Raw genomic sequence first — 17,163 nt, forward strand, 5'->3', positions numbered from 1 at the left:
CCCTCTATATCAAGATTGGCGCCCTTTGTTGATCATTGTGCAATCTCCGACGTCACGGGACGTTGCCCTTGCTTGCATTTGCACCTCTCGTGTTGACATCCCTCCACTTTTTCATTATTGCAGACTCTCTCGCGTGTATCAAGAAAATCGATCCATACAGACGTGACGTTCTAAACAAACCTTGTTTGACACACACGTCGATCGGCTCATCATTGTTGCACACGATATCGGTACGCGTCATGCACATGATGCGCTCGGCACATTTCTCCTCTCGCCTTCCCCCGAGCGCGTGATGTCAGTCGCGAGTCGCGTTCATTTTGCATTTCAGAAATGGAAAGGGGGGGACGAGCAGGCGGGGTTGAGGGGACAAGACGTGGATGAGAATGGCCAAAAGAGAAACCAGGAGCGCATTTACGATGGAATGCCCAACACGTAGAAAGCGCAGCGACTTCTCTCGACGGAAAGAGAAATTGAGTCGGAAGGGGGATTTGGTGTTGTTCAGGTCGAGGTCGCGAGAGATGACGTGGCATCGGGTTCAGAAGGAAGCGGGTAGAACGAGGAGCGCAGCAGGTGACGCGTGGAGCATCATGCAGCCACCCACGCGAGCCTTGACCCCCAGAAAAGTTGGCTGGTTGCAAACCGCGGCCGTGATCCGTTTCCTCTTCTAAGGCTTCGCTGGAAGGCGGCTGATGCGCACAGTAATGTCGAACAATACCTGCCAGCTGGAAAGACCTTGCGCTCCGTCACTCTAATACCGCCACTGAATGTGAGAACGCAGGGCAATGCATCTCGAGTTGCTCTACATTCGCAGCCGCGTGCGTCAGATTTAGTTGACGTCAGCAGCAGTGGGCGCTACTGGTGCAGCGGCGGAGCGTGAGCCAGTCTGCGCGAGGAGGGGACGCAAGGCGCGGTGGTAGATCAACTTGGCTCCCTGTGCAAGCAGTGTTAAAAATGATGGATGTCAGCACCTTGGTGCCGGACGCGCCGGCTTGCATAGCCCAACTGTGATAGGTGGTCTCGCGATACAGAAGCTCCGCCCTTCGGGATCTGTCTGCAAGAGTGGGCAATTAAAAATGCGACTCGAATTACGCACCTGTGTCTGAGGCAGCATGAGCCAGACAATAGCAAAGGTCTTGAAGGTGTAGTAAAAGGGGAACCTAAGGATGTTGGAGAATTGCGCCATGTCAGGACCTGCTCACACAGAGCCTTCAGCCACAGAGGCCATCACTACACAAACTCACCACTGTATGACGCAAGATTGGGAGTTGGCAATGCGAAGTGCCTCAGGCCTGGTCAGCTGTGCACGGTGGGGCGAAGCGCGTGCGGCACGCGGACTACACTTACGTAGAGACTGCAACGCATACGAAAGACACGTGTTCATTGGACATCTTCGTCAGCTCTGCAACCCGAATTTGGCCTCTTGTGCACCAGGACCTACTCACATCAAGTCAACGAAAGACTCGATGAAGTTGAAGAAGCCGAAGACGACCCAGTAAGTGAGCCTGTAAAGGGGATAACGCAGCATTAGACGAAGATGCACACATATACACCCCCAACTTCGCCTGTCATGTCGTCACGCACCACTGAACATCATCCTGAGGCTGAGGGGACTCCAAAGCCTTCATTGAGAAGTAGGCGGGAAGGACGAAGCCAACCAAGTTGGTCAAGAAGCCGGCGAAGCTGTTTGCATGGCGAAAGAGGCGTCAGACCATCCGAATGTGGACCGAACTTTCCTTGTCACGCGAAGCGCAGCTCACATGTTAAAGAACACAAACTGTAGACGGGACAAATGACAGAGTACAAGGATGTGAGTCTGTTGGGGACGGCGACCCGAAAGCACCTTGCGCTTACGCACCAAAGTGAACAGACCGAAGCCACCAATGGCAGCGTAAGCCTTGGGCACGGGCACAGTTTGCTCGAGCCTGACGAGCTGGGGGTACTTGGAGAGCTGCAGACAGGCACCAATGAGAACGCAGGGGAAAGAAAGCTGCGTCAGCAGACAGCCCAGGAAGACTTGACGAGTAGTGAGTGTCGAGCTTCACAATGCAGAGCATGCCATGATCGCAGCTTCAGCATCGTAGAATTTGCGCTCGCTCCTATCCCGACAGTCTCGCAACCCTCGCGTGCGCGATCCGCACCCCGAACGCTCCCCCGTGAGCATCGAGAGCTCCACACTGAGCAATGTACGCACCTCTTTGTCAACCTAGCGGTAGGATGGTCGAAAAGACGTCGCAGAGAGTGCGAAGGACGAAGATGTGTTAGTATGGGCAAATTTGGCGCTCGCGCTTGGCCTGCCGTGACCTCCGCCCGACTTTCGCGGAGTGTCGCGACAGCAGAGATAAGCCTGGAAGGACGCGCACCTGGGAGACAAAGTACTCAGCCTTTTGCTGGATGACTTGGAGTTGAGCAGCCATGCTGGGCAATGAGTTGTAAAAGTTCCGCAGAGCAGTAGGATGAGAAAGGTGCACTTGCTGGCGCTTTGGGGACGAGCGATGCTTTGCAAGGTTGGAAGTTGATTGATAGGATGAGGATTCTCAGAGGGCGTTAGTGCAACCAGCAAAAACGCACGCACGCACACGCACGCGCACGCCAGCAGGCAGCTACAGTATACCGTAGCTGCTGATGCTCACTCGATCACAACCGTGACTTGACCGTAGGGTGGACATGGCCCGCTGCCAGCCTATAGCTAGCTTCCCATCACCGGAGTATGGCTGGTGCCACTGCCACTGCCACTGCCACTGCCACTGCCAATGCCACTGCCACCGCGCCCGCCTTGGCCTCTTGCACGAATCTGCTAGCTGCGCTGCGCGTCTTTGCGCTCATCGAGAGTTCGAATTTCGTGCTCGTGCGCGCGCGGCGACCGCGGTCTTGCGTTTTGCTGCTGGTGCAATTTGAGTCAGAGTGTGCTGCTGCTGCATATGCATGCATGCTACAGTATAGACGCTCACAAATTCTTGCACAGTCGCCGCGCGGGATGATTTATGGCAGGCGCGGCGGCGGGCGGCGGGCGGCGCGCTCGCGGCCGTCACGACGACGACTCGCATAGGCATGCAGCAGCGCTCTCACGCATCAGGTGCGCAGCAATTGAGAGATGCGTGGTGCGCACAGCACAGCACAGCACAGCTCCAGAGCATCAGCTAGCTATCGATACACGCGGTAGGTGTACTGTACTCACGACTCGGAGTGGCCATAGCTGCTGTCACTCGGTCGCCTGTGGACAGCCACAAATTTGTGAATGTGCGCGAAGCCGATCAAACTTCGCGGCACGTACGTACTGTACGCGAGCCTGCTGCGTCATTCACATCCGTGATTCACATTCAGATTGTCTTGTGATTCACAATCGTGAACGCCTCCTCAGGCGTGCTGGCAGTCAAGAAGATCCCTGCTGGTGACTCTTGACTCGACGACTGCAGGCTAATCGATCACTCGCGGCAAGGTAAGCTGTGAGTGTCATGCTCATGTTCACGGCAATCGTCAATTCATGATGCCAAATCACGAATGTCTTGGGCTAGCTGTGACAGCCAGAGAACAAGCGGCTGGGGTCATCCGAGAGTGATGACAAATTCGTGATTGAGTGCAAAACGAGCACCACGTGGAAAGACGACCGGAGGATAAGAGCCGGGGTCCAACGCAAAGTCACGTGTCATGACGATCTGTGGCTCTGTCTCGCCGATTGCGCCGCGCCCGAGCGCCGAAATCACGGCCATGCAGACGCAGCAGCACCTGCAGCAGCAACTTACTTGGCTCAACCGCTCGCTCGCTCATCAGTCAAGTCATCCGTTTTGGTCTGAGTGAACATAGCGGGCATTGACACTTCATTGGAAGAAGGGCGATCGGTGCGTGTGGAGCACGTCTCTGCTGGAAATAGACAGCACCATCTCTTCCTTGCCAGCCCCTTCGTCCAAAACGCACTGATGGCAACGAGGTCACAAAGCCCAACGACATTACTCTCCTGGCTCTGTCGCTCCCAGGCAAAACCGACAACCATCCAAGTTTCATGCGCACGACCATGCTGGCCCTCATCACTTGGTGATTCCCTACTCCTCGATCACCACTTTCACTGTCGCTTGGCTGCATACATTCACTGCGCCAATTCGCGGATGGCCTCGATGAGCAATGTCGCGGAGCAGTTCCCCACGCGATGAGCAGCTGTCCTACGAGCAGCGCCTCGCGGCTTTCATGGATGATGACGAGGGTGACGAGGCTCACGATACTTCGGAGTCGTCACTACCCGGCCAAGGGGGCCTCGTCAACGGACATGCGCGCTCAGAGAAGGGAAAGGTCGTCGTCAATGGTCAACCAAATGGCCAATTGCAGTCGGAAGGCGACGAGGACGAAGAGGAGTTCTTCTACAGCGGCACCGATCGCCGCAAGCAGCTGTTCGGGAGCAGCGAAGACGCGGATGGAGAAGAAAACAGTGATGCGGACGTGAATGAAGCAGCTTTGCGTCCTGTTCAAAGCTACGCTGACCGTTTGAAAGATGCTCTAGGGAGCGACGACGAGGCCTTGCCGGGTGAGCTAGCCCAACTGAACACTACGCGCAATGGCGAGGGAGGCTCGGATGTGGCCTTTGAATCAGAAGAAGAAGCCTTCACCTATCCAGGATCGACTAGACAAGCAGGAACCGCCGACGAAAGCTTCATGCTACCGGACATCACGGTGGACTCTGCTCAAGGGGACACCTCTTGGACTCACTCCACCCGCAGGGTGAGACCAGCTGGATACCCAACCTTGTCGAGACTGAGAGCTGCAGGGCTGGGCCTTGGATCGCGCCACAACGACGACGCTGGCCCTTCACGACCCGGCAGTCTTCGCCTGTCGAGCACGGGCAGCGTATCTGCCTCAATGATGGCAGGCACATATGACGAGACTAGGGACTCCGGCATGCACGTTCCTTCCTCGAGCGCTTCATCCATATCTCAGGGATCTTCAAGAACAGGGAAGAAACGTAGACGAATGGCATTCCCATACGGAACCTCTTCTCTCGGCCCACTCCAGTCCATAGGACCGCTCATTGAAGCCGATGGCGAAGCAGAACTGCAGCGTTCCCTTCATTCTTCGACAGGAGTGGGACCCTCAGATGCAAGCGATTTGTCATGTGCTCCCCGCCGGTGCCGCGCTGTTGCGCCCAACGCTGATCTGCCACCCTACAGATGGTCCGCCATTCGCAAACTCTCGCCGCATCTTGCTACGATGCCGGCTAGGCAGATGCGGAACGGTGTAGATCGCACCGGAGCTTCGCTTAAGCCGGGCTCAGTATTGGCTGTGGGCGGTGGGCTGATAGCTGTCGGACGCGCGGATGGGACTGTCGTAGTGCATGGGCACCCAAGCGGGGGTCAGACGTTCTTGGATCATGAACAAGGTGAGCCTGATCAGCAACGCGGCAACGTAACTCATGCAAAATCGCAGGGAATACTGATCGCTCCTCTGCCGGATACAGCACGCTCTGCTGGCCCCGTCACAGCGCTAGCGATCTCATCAGATCATACGTACGTGGCCGTCGGTCACGGTTCTGGTCAACTCATGCTGTACGACTTGGCGCGACCGACTTCGCTAGCGCGTCATGTATCGCCTGTCCAAGCTGGTGATGTATTCTCTGGGCGCAAGGAGGGTCATCTGATTAACTCTCGCATACTGCACTTGTCCTTTGTGGGACTAAGGCACACGGCCATTGTCAGTGCAGATGAGCATGGGCTTGCTTTCTACCACTCCCTTGGGAAAATTTTGGGCGTGTCCTCGAATGACACGCTTCGGATATTGGGCAGATATCCGGAAGCGCGAATGACGAAGTCTCTTGGGCCCGACGCTTCCCACGTTCCAGTGAACCCTCGCTCGACTATCTTAGGAATGTCAGCACTTCCCCTTGGCCCGATTTCGCACTTTGCAGATCAATTCAGCTTTGTCGCCCTTGTGACACCCTCGAAGCTCGTCATCGTCTCTTTGAAACCGACTGCAAGGACTTGGTATCGACGCACAGCTCCCTCGCCAGGTGCAAGCGCGGGAGAGCGGGAGTTGGATTCTACAAAGGACTCGCAAGCACGCCATTTGGACGGAGGCTCCATTCTGAACTCGCCGGCCTTCGATGGCCGTCCGTACCGAGCCGATTCGCCCGGACTTGGTACTGCGCCGAATCACGAAGCCGAGGCGAAGTCAAAACCAGCCTGGCTCAATTCAGACCGAGATGCTTTGGCTAGCATGGTGACTTGGTATCCAGCGACAGGCGAAAGTCAGGACGGAGTCCCCATTGCACCTTCCCCTTCGGACCCCCTCCTTGCGCATAGCTTTGGGAACCATCTCTTCGTGACCGCATTACGCCCGGTATATGTGATAGCTGGCAATGCAACAGCTGCAGCAAGCACCAATGGCTCGACGGTGTCCAAGACAGAGCTCCAATTCGCAGACGAGACGACATACACGCACCACGAGACTATCATAGCCTTGCAGTGGCTGTCGCGCGAGCATTTGTTCGTGCTCGGATCGTCGGGTGACCTGCAGCTCTTCTCGCTCGCACGAAAACAATGCGTGGCATCACAGCATTTGACGGAGGTCATACCGCCTCTTGTCTTGCGCGAATGGCGCGTAGCAGGTTCATCTGAGCTGCGCTCGAAGGCAGAGCTTGCTGACGGAGGCTCGCGGTCACTTGCACCTTCAGCGGCGCACAGCATGAGGTCCTACAAGGGTCAGGTGTTCATTCTCACCACGCGCGAAGTCGTCGCGGGTACAGCTTTGTCTTGGGCAGACCACCTCTTAAGCTTTGTCTCAAAAGGAGACTTTCTTGGAGCTGTCGACCTTGCCACTGCCTTCTACACTGGTGCCAGGGGCCAGCAAGCCTTGGGACTGCCAGATGATGTGTATGCGCGCCAAAGTGTAGTTGGCGGCAAACTCAGAGAGCTCATGCGTGCTTCTGTGCAATACGCCTTCTCGCCAGAGAGACTGACCGACTCGACACACGTCACGCCGGATGGTCGCGGGGTGGACAGGACCGAGCAATTTCAACAACTCGCAGCTTCCTGCGCTGAAGCCTGTGTCTCCATCGAAGATCTAGACCTCCTCTTTGGCGAAATCTACGATGCCTACGCTGACAACGGCATAGAGTCTATATTTGCAGAGCAACTTGAGCTGTTCATTGTTACGGGACGCATACGTGTTCTGCCAATCCCAGTGGTGCAGCGCTTGGTCGCCTTCCGACAGTTGCGAGAAGAGTACGACCTAGCAGAGAGGATCATATGGCACGTCGACCCCGCTTGCCTCGATATCGATCAGGCATTATCGCTCTGCCTGCAACAACGTCTTTGGGATGCTTTGATTTACGTCTACAACTCGGTCATGGACGACTACGTCGCTCCCATCGTGGAGCTCATGGGCGTGCTTAAGGCGACAAACAAGGAGCGGCAAAGTAGCGAAGACGTAGCCGAGCAGATGCTCACAGCAAATGAGGACGACGCGTACAAAATCTTCTCGTATTTGTCCGTGATCCTCGCGGGGAGATCATACCCCAGTCAAGAGCCTCTCGCCGAGGCGAGAAGTGTCTCGGCAAAGAGGACGCTCTATTCCTTTCTGTTTTCCGGACGCTGCGTCGCTTGGCCACCTGGACCCGGAGGACAACTCGTCTTCACTCAAGAGGAAAGGCACGAACCCACATATCCCTACCTTCGCTTGTTTTTGGACTTCGACGCTGAGGCTTTCCTCGATGCGCTTGACGTTGCTTTCGAGGATTCTTTCCTTGATGGGGATGAGACCGAAGACAACTCACTCGCTCACTCTGGAGATAATGTCACTCGCCAATTGCTGATCTCTGTCCTGCTGGAAATCATCGACACAAATCGAGCGGAAGGAGGTCACGCCCTCGATCCGTACACCGAGGCCAGCCGTCGCTCTGATGAAGTGCCCAAGCTTTCCGAAACGGCGGTCACCTTTTGCTGTCTTTTTGTGGCGCGCAATGCCCCAAAGTATCCTCAATTCATTCGACTTCGGGCCGATCAAGTCGCGCGTCTGTTGACTATCCTGTCGACAAGCATGGACGGCGAAACTCGGGAAGATCGCCAGCTGGGGGTCGAGTGCCTTTTGTCGCTATACAAGATAGAACAGACCGAGTCGCTATTGGCACTCTTTGAGCAGGCAGGCTTTGTGCGAGTGCTGCAAAAAGCTTATCGAAGTGCAGGCAAATGGGACAAGCTGGTCACCATGTTCCTGCAGGACCCATGTGCTGGAAACGAGGTGTTTGGACAGCTAAACGCTGTGCTGTCCAGCGCAGCGCTATCCAGCGGCAAAGCAGGCCTAGACGCCAGTCTGCAGCAGCTACTCCTTGATGCGGCTCCCCGCCTGGCACACAAGAGTCCGTCTGGGACGGCGAGTCTTGTGGACCGCTTTTGCTGCGAACGACACGGAGAGGTACTGGCCAGATTGCATGCGGACCAGACGGCGCAGTTGGAGTATCTCCGGAGCTTTGCAGGTCTTGCAGCGGATCCAGGCCAGACAGCGTCTAGTGCAGACGCCTCTTTGGATTCAGCTCATCTTGATCAATCCGCGAGGCATCTCTTCGTCTCTCTTGTAGCCGACCTTGAACCCGGCGCTCTCGTTCGGAGCCTCTCCATTCAAAATGCAGAGTACTTCGACTTGAGACGAGTCGTCGAAATCGGCGAGGAGCGCGAGTGCTACGATGCCGTCTTCTGGGCTCTTTGCGAATTAGGGGAGCGCAAGCAAGCTTTCCAGGCTCTTGATCGCTTTGTGGCGTTGGAAGCGGTGGGCCTTCGAGCCGACGATGCCAGTCAGTCGGATGCTTCCTTGAGCCTCGAGGCTTCGAGCAGCGCAGAGAAGCTGCGTCGTCTCGTCGATCAGGTCGTCGACTTCTGCAAGCGAGTCGACACGCACTCGACAGTGCACCAGTCAACTTCTTCAGCAATCTCATTCAAGGATGCATGGCTTCACCTCCTTCAGTCGTTGATGGGGCTGATGCACGGGGTCGCCGCGGTCGCCGCAGGACCAGACAGCGCTCAGCAGCCGACCGCTGCAATGAGATTTTGCCGCGCACTCGTCCGCGATGCGCTGTCCTCTCTGGTGTCGTCAACCTCTGCGGACGCCATCTCATTCCCGGACCTCTTCAGAAAGCTTGCGCTAGAGTCGTCAGAGACCTTAGACGGCGATGAATCGTCTGGGCGGATGTACGCCGAAGTGCGCACGGTGCTGGAGGGTATGCTGGACGCCTATCAGCTCAGGATAGAGCTGCTTGACATCACCAATCGCTTATTTGATCGCGACGTCTTTACAGTGCTGTCCAGCTTGACTCGTCAGCGTAGACGAGGCTGGAGGCCTAAGGCCGTATCGCAGACATGCAATCGGTGTGGTGGTCCGCTCTTTGCAGACGAAGACGCGAGCAAGATCGGAGGCCGAGCTGCAGACGCTGCTAGTCGCGACATGGAAACGTCGCCGTCACCTACCGTCACGCGAATGCGTAGAAAGTCGAGCGTGCCGAATCTGGATACGATTCCGTCTCGACCCGCTAGTCCTCTACTCCAGCCAGCTGTGTCACCAAGGCCAGACAAGGGCAAGGGCGTTGCCAGACCTCTAGGGGATGACGAACCAGGAGGCTACTTCACCGGTCAGCCTGCCGGCGCAGGGCACGCGCTGCCCTCCTTTGCCAGTATTTCTCGCTCTATGTCTGTGTCTAGCATGGCGACGGACCCAAGCGAGAGCTTCTCTGCTCTGCCCACGCCAAGATTAGGATTCTCAGATGAAGATGGTCGTCAAAGACAGAGGTCGATGGAGGGAGACTTGGACATCAGCGCGGTCTCGCGTGTGGACAGACCAAGACGGCTTAGCACTCCAAGGTGGACGAAGGGCTTTGACAGCGATAGCCCTCCATCCTCTAGCCGCGATGTGGACGGCATTCGGCCGTGGAGAGATGAGATTTATGATGAGCAGGTGGACAAAGCCGTCGTTGTGCTGCGCACCGGCGAGGCTTGGCACCGCCGCTGTGCACCCTTTGCAAATTAATACCCCAATGCAATGTTAATCTACAACGGTTGATCCAAAGGCTCGGCGATGGCAAGCTTGCCGAGAATGATACGATCGCCTGGTCTCTGAAGTGGGCAAGATGGGCTCATTTCAGTCTTCCAATCAAAATTCCCCATCCACCAAAGCATGCCGATGACGTGCAATGATTCGCAGATTGGATGTTGCCTTCCTTCTATTCTCGATTCTCGTCATCGCCCATGCAGCAGCTGCGCAAAGGGCCATGGCAGGTAGGTCATGACGAAGACGCAACGGTCTAGGCCCCTCCCTGCAAGCGGAGCAGCTGCATTCCAGATGTGGATGCGTGGACCGAATGATGCGCGCCGCTCACCCTCATCACGCGGTGGACTGACTGATCACAAATGGCCTGTTTTCTGTACTCGGGCGCGTGCGGCCCATATGCATGCGCTCGGCTGGGAGCAAAAAGCTAAGCGCGGCACCGTTTTGGGACTACGGGGTGACGGTAGGTACAGTGTGAGTGTGAGTATAGCTTGCTTGCGCGTCTCGCTCGGCGCAAGGCAGCTGCACTGCACTGCACTGCACTGCAGTCGATCAAAAAGAGCAACAACCACATTCGTGATTTACGTTGTACCTGCTCATGGCACGATTCATGCAACGTACCACTCACTCAGACTCGATCGGCAACGACAGACCGACCACGATACTCACGACTCGCATTGCCTGCAGTCTGTCAGGCACAGCGCCTGTAGTTGATTGCGCGTGCCTACCTGGATATGCAGCCCCCTCCCCCCCCCGACTTGGACGAAACGTGTGCTCACGAGCGGGGCTGTCGCGAATATCTGATACCGCATCGCACCTAGCGCGACCAGAAAGGGTTGTGGATGGATGGTATCCACGATGGATGATTCTCGCGGCATCAATCTCTTCTCTTCGGAGAGCGCTCTGGTGCACGCATGGCAGTCACGGGGTGTGGCGAGGGGCGTGAATATGTGCTTTTGTACAGTACACACCATATCTGACGGTCGCTTATGAGAGATCTGTTTGGGACAGTGTGGGTGCCGTGGGTCCGTGCTGCCTAATCCCGCTCGACGCCCAGCAGGAGGCAGCCATTAGATTTGGCGGGCTCGAGACTTGCGCTTTGTCGCACTAACGGCAGCTTATTTGGTGAGCGGGCAAAGGAGAATCATCGCGGGCCCAAGCCCAAGGTGAGCATTAAGCCACCCACCCACCCTACGGTTGTGCATGGCCGCCCGATGGTCCGCAAGGACTTGTGACCTTGTGCTTCACACGTCGGGGCGCGGCACGGGTAGGGTAGCCTTGCACACGTGTGACTGAGCGCCGGAGGCATTGAGAGGACACTTGAGGAGTTGATTTGCTGCCGGGCCAAGCCCCACACTAAGCGACCGCAACAGGAGGCGCTCCTCATCCGTGATTGGACACACTCCCTCTCAGGAGCCCTGGCCGGCAGGAGGTGGCGCGCGCTCGTTCACAGCACTCGTGCATCAACGCAAAAGGTGGCCCAACTTTAATGCAATCAGTCAGATCAGATACCTTTTGGTCCCAAAGGAATCTTCCGAAGCTGCCAAGACGCTCCACTCCGGCTACTGGTATGCGACTTTGCTCATCGAGAAACTACTGAAGTGATCGAGGCACGTTGCAGAGCTGCAGCGCTTAATTTGATCACAGCAACAGCTCATATCGCGTCACAGCAAGAGTTCATCTCATCATATGATGCATACTTTTGACTGCCGACTGCGTGCGCCAGGATGGCCTGATATTCAGCGCTCACCGCATGACGCATGCTTACCCAGGGTCCAGAGCAAGCAAACAGAAAGTCTTCTTGCCCGCCGAAGAGCGCACTGCTCAAGCTGAACTGCCAATGTGCCATGTCGAGCAATATCCGGCGTCGACCCAGGAGAAATGCCGAAAGCCCCCGCGACTGTGTGCTACCTCCAGAAGCCGCATGCAATGACCACCACAGCTCCACCTCTCTCAGAGTGCATCGTATGGTTGTGTGGGGCTTTGTGGAGGAGAAGCCGAGCAATCGTGGGCGCCCTTCCCAGCTGTCTATGTGCTTGCTATGAGGGATATAAAGCAGACACTTAGAAGCTCGCCTTTCCCCAACTAGTCCCATCAATTCCCTCCCCCCACCAGCTATCCTTCCACTTCAAGCCTCATCCAACCTCACCTAGTCATCTCCATACAGTCATCAAAATGGTCGCATCCAAGTTCCTTGCTTTCCTCGCGCTGGCAGCTGCTGCCGTTGCCGCACCCGCCTCCATCGAGCGTCGCGCCGAGCCTGGACAGGCCAACATTGACGACGTCATCCTCAACTACGCTCTTACCCTCGAGCATCTTGAGAACGCTTTCTACAAGGAGCTGCCGTCTCTCCAAGCCTTCTCCGCTGCTGGTTACGACACCTTTGTCCACGCTCGGTGAGTCTGCCACCTGTGGGCTCTGTGCGGAAATCTCGTCGCTGAAACCGCTTCGCAATCTTTCCCACAGCTTCCTCCAGATCGGAGGTCACGAGGCTAGCCACGTCAAGTTCTTGAGCCAGGCCCTCGGAGACAAGGCTACCAAGCCTTGCACATACGACTTGTGAGTTGAGTGCATCCGCACTGCTTGACGTGACGCGTGGTGAACCGTTGTAGACTGATGTGCCGTCCATCATCCGATGTCACAGCGGCGTCAACGGCGATGTCAACAAATTCGTCCAGACCAGCGTTGTCCTCGAGGGTGTTGGAGTCAGCGCGTACGCCGGCGCAGCACAAAACATCACCTCCCCAGCCTACCTCACGGCCGCCGCCACCGTTCTGACTACCGAGGCTCGTCACTCCGCTTGGGCTCAAGCAGCTGCTCGCAAGGGCAGAGCTGACGGTGACCCCGCCGGCGCAGCCTACGACACCCCTCTGACTTCCTTCTCGCAAGTCTACAGCTTGGCCGCCCCCTTCATCAAGAAGTGCCCCGACAGCAACCCCGCTCTGCCCGTCAAGGCTTTCCCTGCCGCATCTTGGAGCACCACGCCCACCACCGGCGCTACCGTCGGCGTCAAGGGCGACGGTGTCAAGGATGGCCAGTCCGTCGCCTTCATCACCGCTGCAGGCACCACCGCCTTGGCCAAGATCCAGGGCGGAAAGGTGACTGTCCCCGCCGAGGTCCAGGGTGGCCGCACCTACGCCGTCGTCATCAAGGCCGACGCCAAGGCCGTGAGCGACGACAACACTGTTGCCATCCTCTCCCCATTCGACGTGCTCCGCACACCTAAGGAGGCTGCCAACCGCGCTCGTGCCGGCAAGGAGAACTGAGCTTGTCCAACTTTCGTCTTATGTTCCTGCATACTAAACACCAATACCTTTGTCACATTTCCTTGCCTCTTTAGTCAATCGCAATCATCTCATTGCTGTCCCCTGTTCTGTTAATCGTCGGCAGGTGTCGTTTGCAAGGAATCTGAGGCTCGATGCCTGATGTACAAGAGGGATAATTACGAGTCCTCGTCTTCTTCACTGGAACTGTTGCTTTCGCCTTCGTCGAAAAAGCCATTTTGATGATCACCTGAGCGCATTGATCCGCGTCGCCATTTCTTGGCGTGCGTAGATCCACGCGGGCTGAGCGCCGCAGCGGTGAGAGGCTTGTTGGCGAAGTCATTCTCCACGACTCCTGAGTGTGCTTTGTTCGTCACTGAAGCCGGCGTTGCGTCATCTCCATCCTCGTCAACATTGCCTTTGCCACGCAGCCACAAGAGCCCCTTGCGACTGGTCTTGGAGCCGCCAAATTGCCTGACGTCCGCATCGTTGGCTGATCGCAGGCGCGAACGGCGCGGCAGAAATTCCCCAGGCGTTTCCACGTCAGTCGGCGTGGCATTGCCCTCATCGCTCAGCTGAGCAGACGCATAACTGCTCAGACGAGGGAAGAGTCTGGGCCGCGCTCCATCAGACAGCTTCTTGCTAAGGAAGAAGTCACCCGGGTCGTTGGCGCTTTCATCCGAGAGCCTCGCCTTGTCCGCGGAGGTGGACAATCCCGCTTCAGCAGCCGCAGGCGTTCTCTGCTCAGCAGCGCGTTGCCGCACAGCTCTTCGGACTTCCAGTCTACCCTGCTCTACAGCCGCCTCCAGGCGCCGCCGGTTTGATATCATGTGCTATGAGGAACCCCAAACGAGGTCGAGTTCAGCACATAAACGATTGCACGGTCCAGCCTTGATATGCTCACCAGCTTCGGGAATGTTACTGTCCGGCCAATCTGCATCATCCGGGCTAGCTCCTTGCGGTCTGGGTCGCTAAGAATCCGTACCCAGTCCCAAGCGCGGGTTCGCGGCCACTGGGAGACAAGCGTGTCCATGGTGTCAGCGTGTGCATACTCTCCAGCGCAATGTTGCACCGGGAGCTCACAATAGTGACGGCACCAGCAAAGCGCTGCAGGAAGACTTGAGACCAGTCGGCGCCCAGGATGGTAGGCATGAGATCCAAATCACGGACTACCTTGAAGTTGACCGAAAGGTGCAGCTTAAGAACATGCTCAGCAGCACTTAGGAGGAAGCCACCACGCCATCCCTTGCCCTTGCGATGCGCGACTGGCCGTCCAGGTGCACCTGCAGCAGTCACAAGGGTCAGTATGGGGAGCTAGCTCGAGCGAGAGTGCTGACGACGTCTCACCTTGCGGACTATAGAAGAACAGATGCACATGCGGGTTGACTTGAGACACGATAGGATAGTTGACATTGTAAAGGGCGTGCAGATCTTGAAGGGGTATATCGACGCGCAGACTGCCATCTTTGAATCGATGACCTGCAATGTGCAATATGGACGAGTCAGTAAGCTGGGATTTCACGAAAGTGTTGCACGAGTGCTACTGACCCCAATTCCATGGTTTCGCTTGCCCAGTCTTAGGATCCTTGGACATCAGACACACAGGATTGAGGATACCTGCATAGTCCAAGTGAAGACAGATCAGCGCTTGCATGGAGGAAGCGCAACGCGTCGAGACTGACCTGGCACAGCAGCGGAAGCCAACAGCGCAGACCAAATGATGCAGTGCGGTGCAGAAATGATGTTCAGAAGAATCGTTGGTGAATGGCGATCAGCCTAGCATCAGCAGGAAGAGACGGCATCAGTGGCTTTTGAAGCAGCGTCGATCACGGACGAAGTCTTTTCCAGCTACTCACCGGGACTACGCTGATGTTGAGAATTTTGCCGGTGCGCTTGTATGCTTCCAGAAAAGTCAAGGAGCCCATCGTGAAGTATTGAGCCTTCTCAGCCCAGGGCACAAGATCGAATCGCGCACCCGTGCGCCAAGCTCTGGGACCCCAAATGGTGATGGACTCTTCGCAGGCTGTGATGCGATCAGCAAGCGCAGGCACCAAGATGTGCTTTAGCTCATCCTTGGTTCGCGTACAAGCTAAAGCGGCGATAAGACCACCGGCAGAGGTACCGGTGATTATAGAAGGTAGTAAATCGGCATCAAGCAAAGCTCGAACTAGCCCAATGTGGTCTGCGTTTGGGGTGTGGACATGTGAGCCTGAAAGCAAGCTTTCGAGCCACGTAAATACTCACAGTACCCGAACGATCCTCCGCCTGAAAGACACAGTGCGCTTTTGCCCAAATTTTTGGCAGCGTTGCGATAGAACTGTCGTTTGTGCTCGATCGCAAGCTGAAGCACGGAACGAGAGTCTCAAAGTCAGCGATGTGCGATCAAAAGGTGAGCAGAATAAGGCGATCACTGACCTTTTCTGTTGTTCGCACGTATTCAAGGCCTCGCTCTGCCTCCTGAAGGTAGGCCTCTATCGCGAACTTAGTGCCAAAGTATGTCTCACTGTACAACCTGAAGTTTTCGATGCCGGCAAAGTTGTTTCCTGAAGGGTCGCCCGTGCATCAGGATTCCACTGTCGTGATTGTGATTGTGTAAGCTACCATCTTGCACTCACGAATGCACAAATCCAACACGCCAAGCAGGTTCTCGGCATCGTCTCGCTCTCGAAAGGCTTGATTGGAAATCGCAGAACATCAATGATCAGGGAGGCTGCAAGACTCTTCGCATTGTCACTCACCTTTGAGGCTTGCGGTGACCTTCTTGACCAACCTCCAGTCGTACAGCCCACTGGCATCCTCGTACCTCCATTCGCCAAAACCTCCAAACTCGTCCATCTCCTTGGCCGTAGTCGTCCACTCCTCCCACGAGCGTGACGCTCTGAGCTTGCGACGAAGTCTTCCTCGCTCTCCTCGCCAAGCTGATAGGTACTCGATCACGTTCACGCACTGCCGGACTAGCACGTAGAGCAGGAATTGCACAATGATCGCCAGCCATACGGCCACCAAAAGGGGGAATCGCAGCACGGCGTAGACTGGGCCCTGACGCGAGCCCGAGTCGTGCTTCTTGGAAGCTTTGTGCGACGTCTTTTCCCTCACAGGTGCAAAATCAGAAGTCGCTGAAATCTTGCCGATTTTCCTTTGATGACTGTTCTGACGATGTTGGGAGTGAGAGCTAATCTCAGCGCTGGATTCATTCTTGCTCGTCGACTCGTCCAGTCCTGGCGATTTGAGGGTCGTCGCTCCAGGATAGTCGTCTTCGGCAGTAGGCGCCAGCTCGTCGGCTGTCAGCGGGCCGAGCTCGTGCGCGTGCTCCGTCTTGCCCGCATCGTCTCTAAGGGCATCCGCAAATGCAGCGACATCATCCGGATTCTCAAAGACCTCGGTCAGCAGAGAGTGAAGCTCTGGCACCTCCACGCCGGGTGAGCGCGGCGAGAGTAGGTTTCGCCAGGACGCGGTGCGTTCGTGAGGGCGCAGAGTGGCAATGCCTATGGAGTGCGGCAGGGGAGGTGACGGCGAAGACTTGGAGTCCGAGCTGCTTCCTGGGAGCTTGTCATTGCTGTCAACCGATGTCGTGTTGGACTTTCCCGTTCTTCGCATGAACAAGGGAACACCAGGCCAGATGCGCTCTCTACCACGCTTTGCGTTGGCGCTGCCTGGCTGTGACTGGAACATAGCCTGCGACTCGGAGTCTTTCAGTGCGAGTCCTCGCAGAAAAGATGTCGCCTGGTGTGATGAGAGTGATATCAGTCGAAGCCTTGGGTGTTGAACAGGGGACGTGGATGATCCAAAGGGTGGAGTATGACTGATGAATGCTGCTGTAGCGGAGAGCTCCGTGAGCGGTTCGCACGTCGGGTGATGAGGTGGGTAAGGACGGTATCCAAGGGGAAGC

General features: G+C 56.4%; 4 protein-coding genes across 4 annotated transcripts; 2 read left to right on the forward strand and 2 right to left on the reverse strand.

Annotated features, from left to right (window-relative positions):
• Positions 1-329: 329 nt before the first annotated feature.
• Positions 330-3,035, reverse strand: IE81DRAFT_65492 (hypothetical protein). The gene is made up of 11 exons (XM_025517518.1): positions 2,631-3,035; positions 2,361-2,495; positions 2,192-2,203; positions 1,758-1,948; positions 1,582-1,680; positions 1,443-1,502; positions 1,345-1,351; positions 1,242-1,282; positions 1,094-1,157; positions 767-931; positions 330-549 (listed from the first exon to the last, which is right to left on the reverse strand). The coding sequence occupies exons 1-10, from the start codon at positions 2,664-2,666 to the stop codon at positions 827-829; spliced, it is 750 nt and encodes a 249-aa protein (XP_025370856.1). The 5' UTR covers positions 2,667-3,035; the 3' UTR covers positions 330-549; positions 767-826.
• Positions 3,036-5,463: 2,428 nt separating this feature from the next.
• IE81DRAFT_283302 (hypothetical protein) lies at positions 5,464-9,981 on the forward strand (the record flags this gene model as incomplete). Its single annotated transcript, XM_025511562.1, has 4 exons — positions 5,464-5,989; positions 6,161-7,837; positions 7,886-9,406; positions 9,932-9,981. Coding segments are annotated over 4 exons (3,774 nt in total), but the record flags the coding sequence as incomplete, so codon positions are not given.
• A 2,084-nt stretch (positions 9,982-12,065) lies between these two features.
• IE81DRAFT_65606 (hypothetical protein) lies at positions 12,066-13,365 on the forward strand. The gene is made up of 3 exons (XM_025517519.1): positions 12,066-12,407; positions 12,478-12,570; positions 12,656-13,365. The coding sequence occupies exons 1-3, from the start codon at positions 12,187-12,189 to the stop codon at positions 13,275-13,277; spliced, it is 936 nt and encodes a 311-aa protein (XP_025370858.1). The 5' UTR covers positions 12,066-12,186; the 3' UTR covers positions 13,278-13,365.
• An 88-nt stretch (positions 13,366-13,453) lies between these two features.
• IE81DRAFT_354255 (patatin-domain-containing protein) lies at positions 13,454-16,871 on the reverse strand (the record flags this gene model as incomplete). Its single annotated transcript, XM_025516658.1, has 11 exons — positions 13,454-14,107; positions 14,179-14,286; positions 14,358-14,557; positions 14,622-14,753; positions 14,823-14,891; positions 14,957-15,050; positions 15,131-15,456; positions 15,519-15,615; positions 15,690-15,817; positions 15,890-15,946; positions 16,013-16,871. The coding sequence occupies 11 exons, from the start codon at positions 16,869-16,871 to the stop codon at positions 13,454-13,456; spliced, it is 2,724 nt and encodes a 907-aa protein (XP_025370859.1).
• Positions 16,872-17,163: the final 292 nt, after the last annotated feature.

This window comes from Ceraceosorus guamensis (genome assembly GCF_003144195.1).
Source record: "Ceraceosorus guamensis strain MCA 4658 unplaced genomic scaffold IE81scaffold_17, whole genome shotgun sequence".
NCBI lineage: Eukaryota > Fungi > Basidiomycota > Exobasidiomycetes > Ceraceosorales > Ceraceosoraceae > Ceraceosorus > Ceraceosorus guamensis.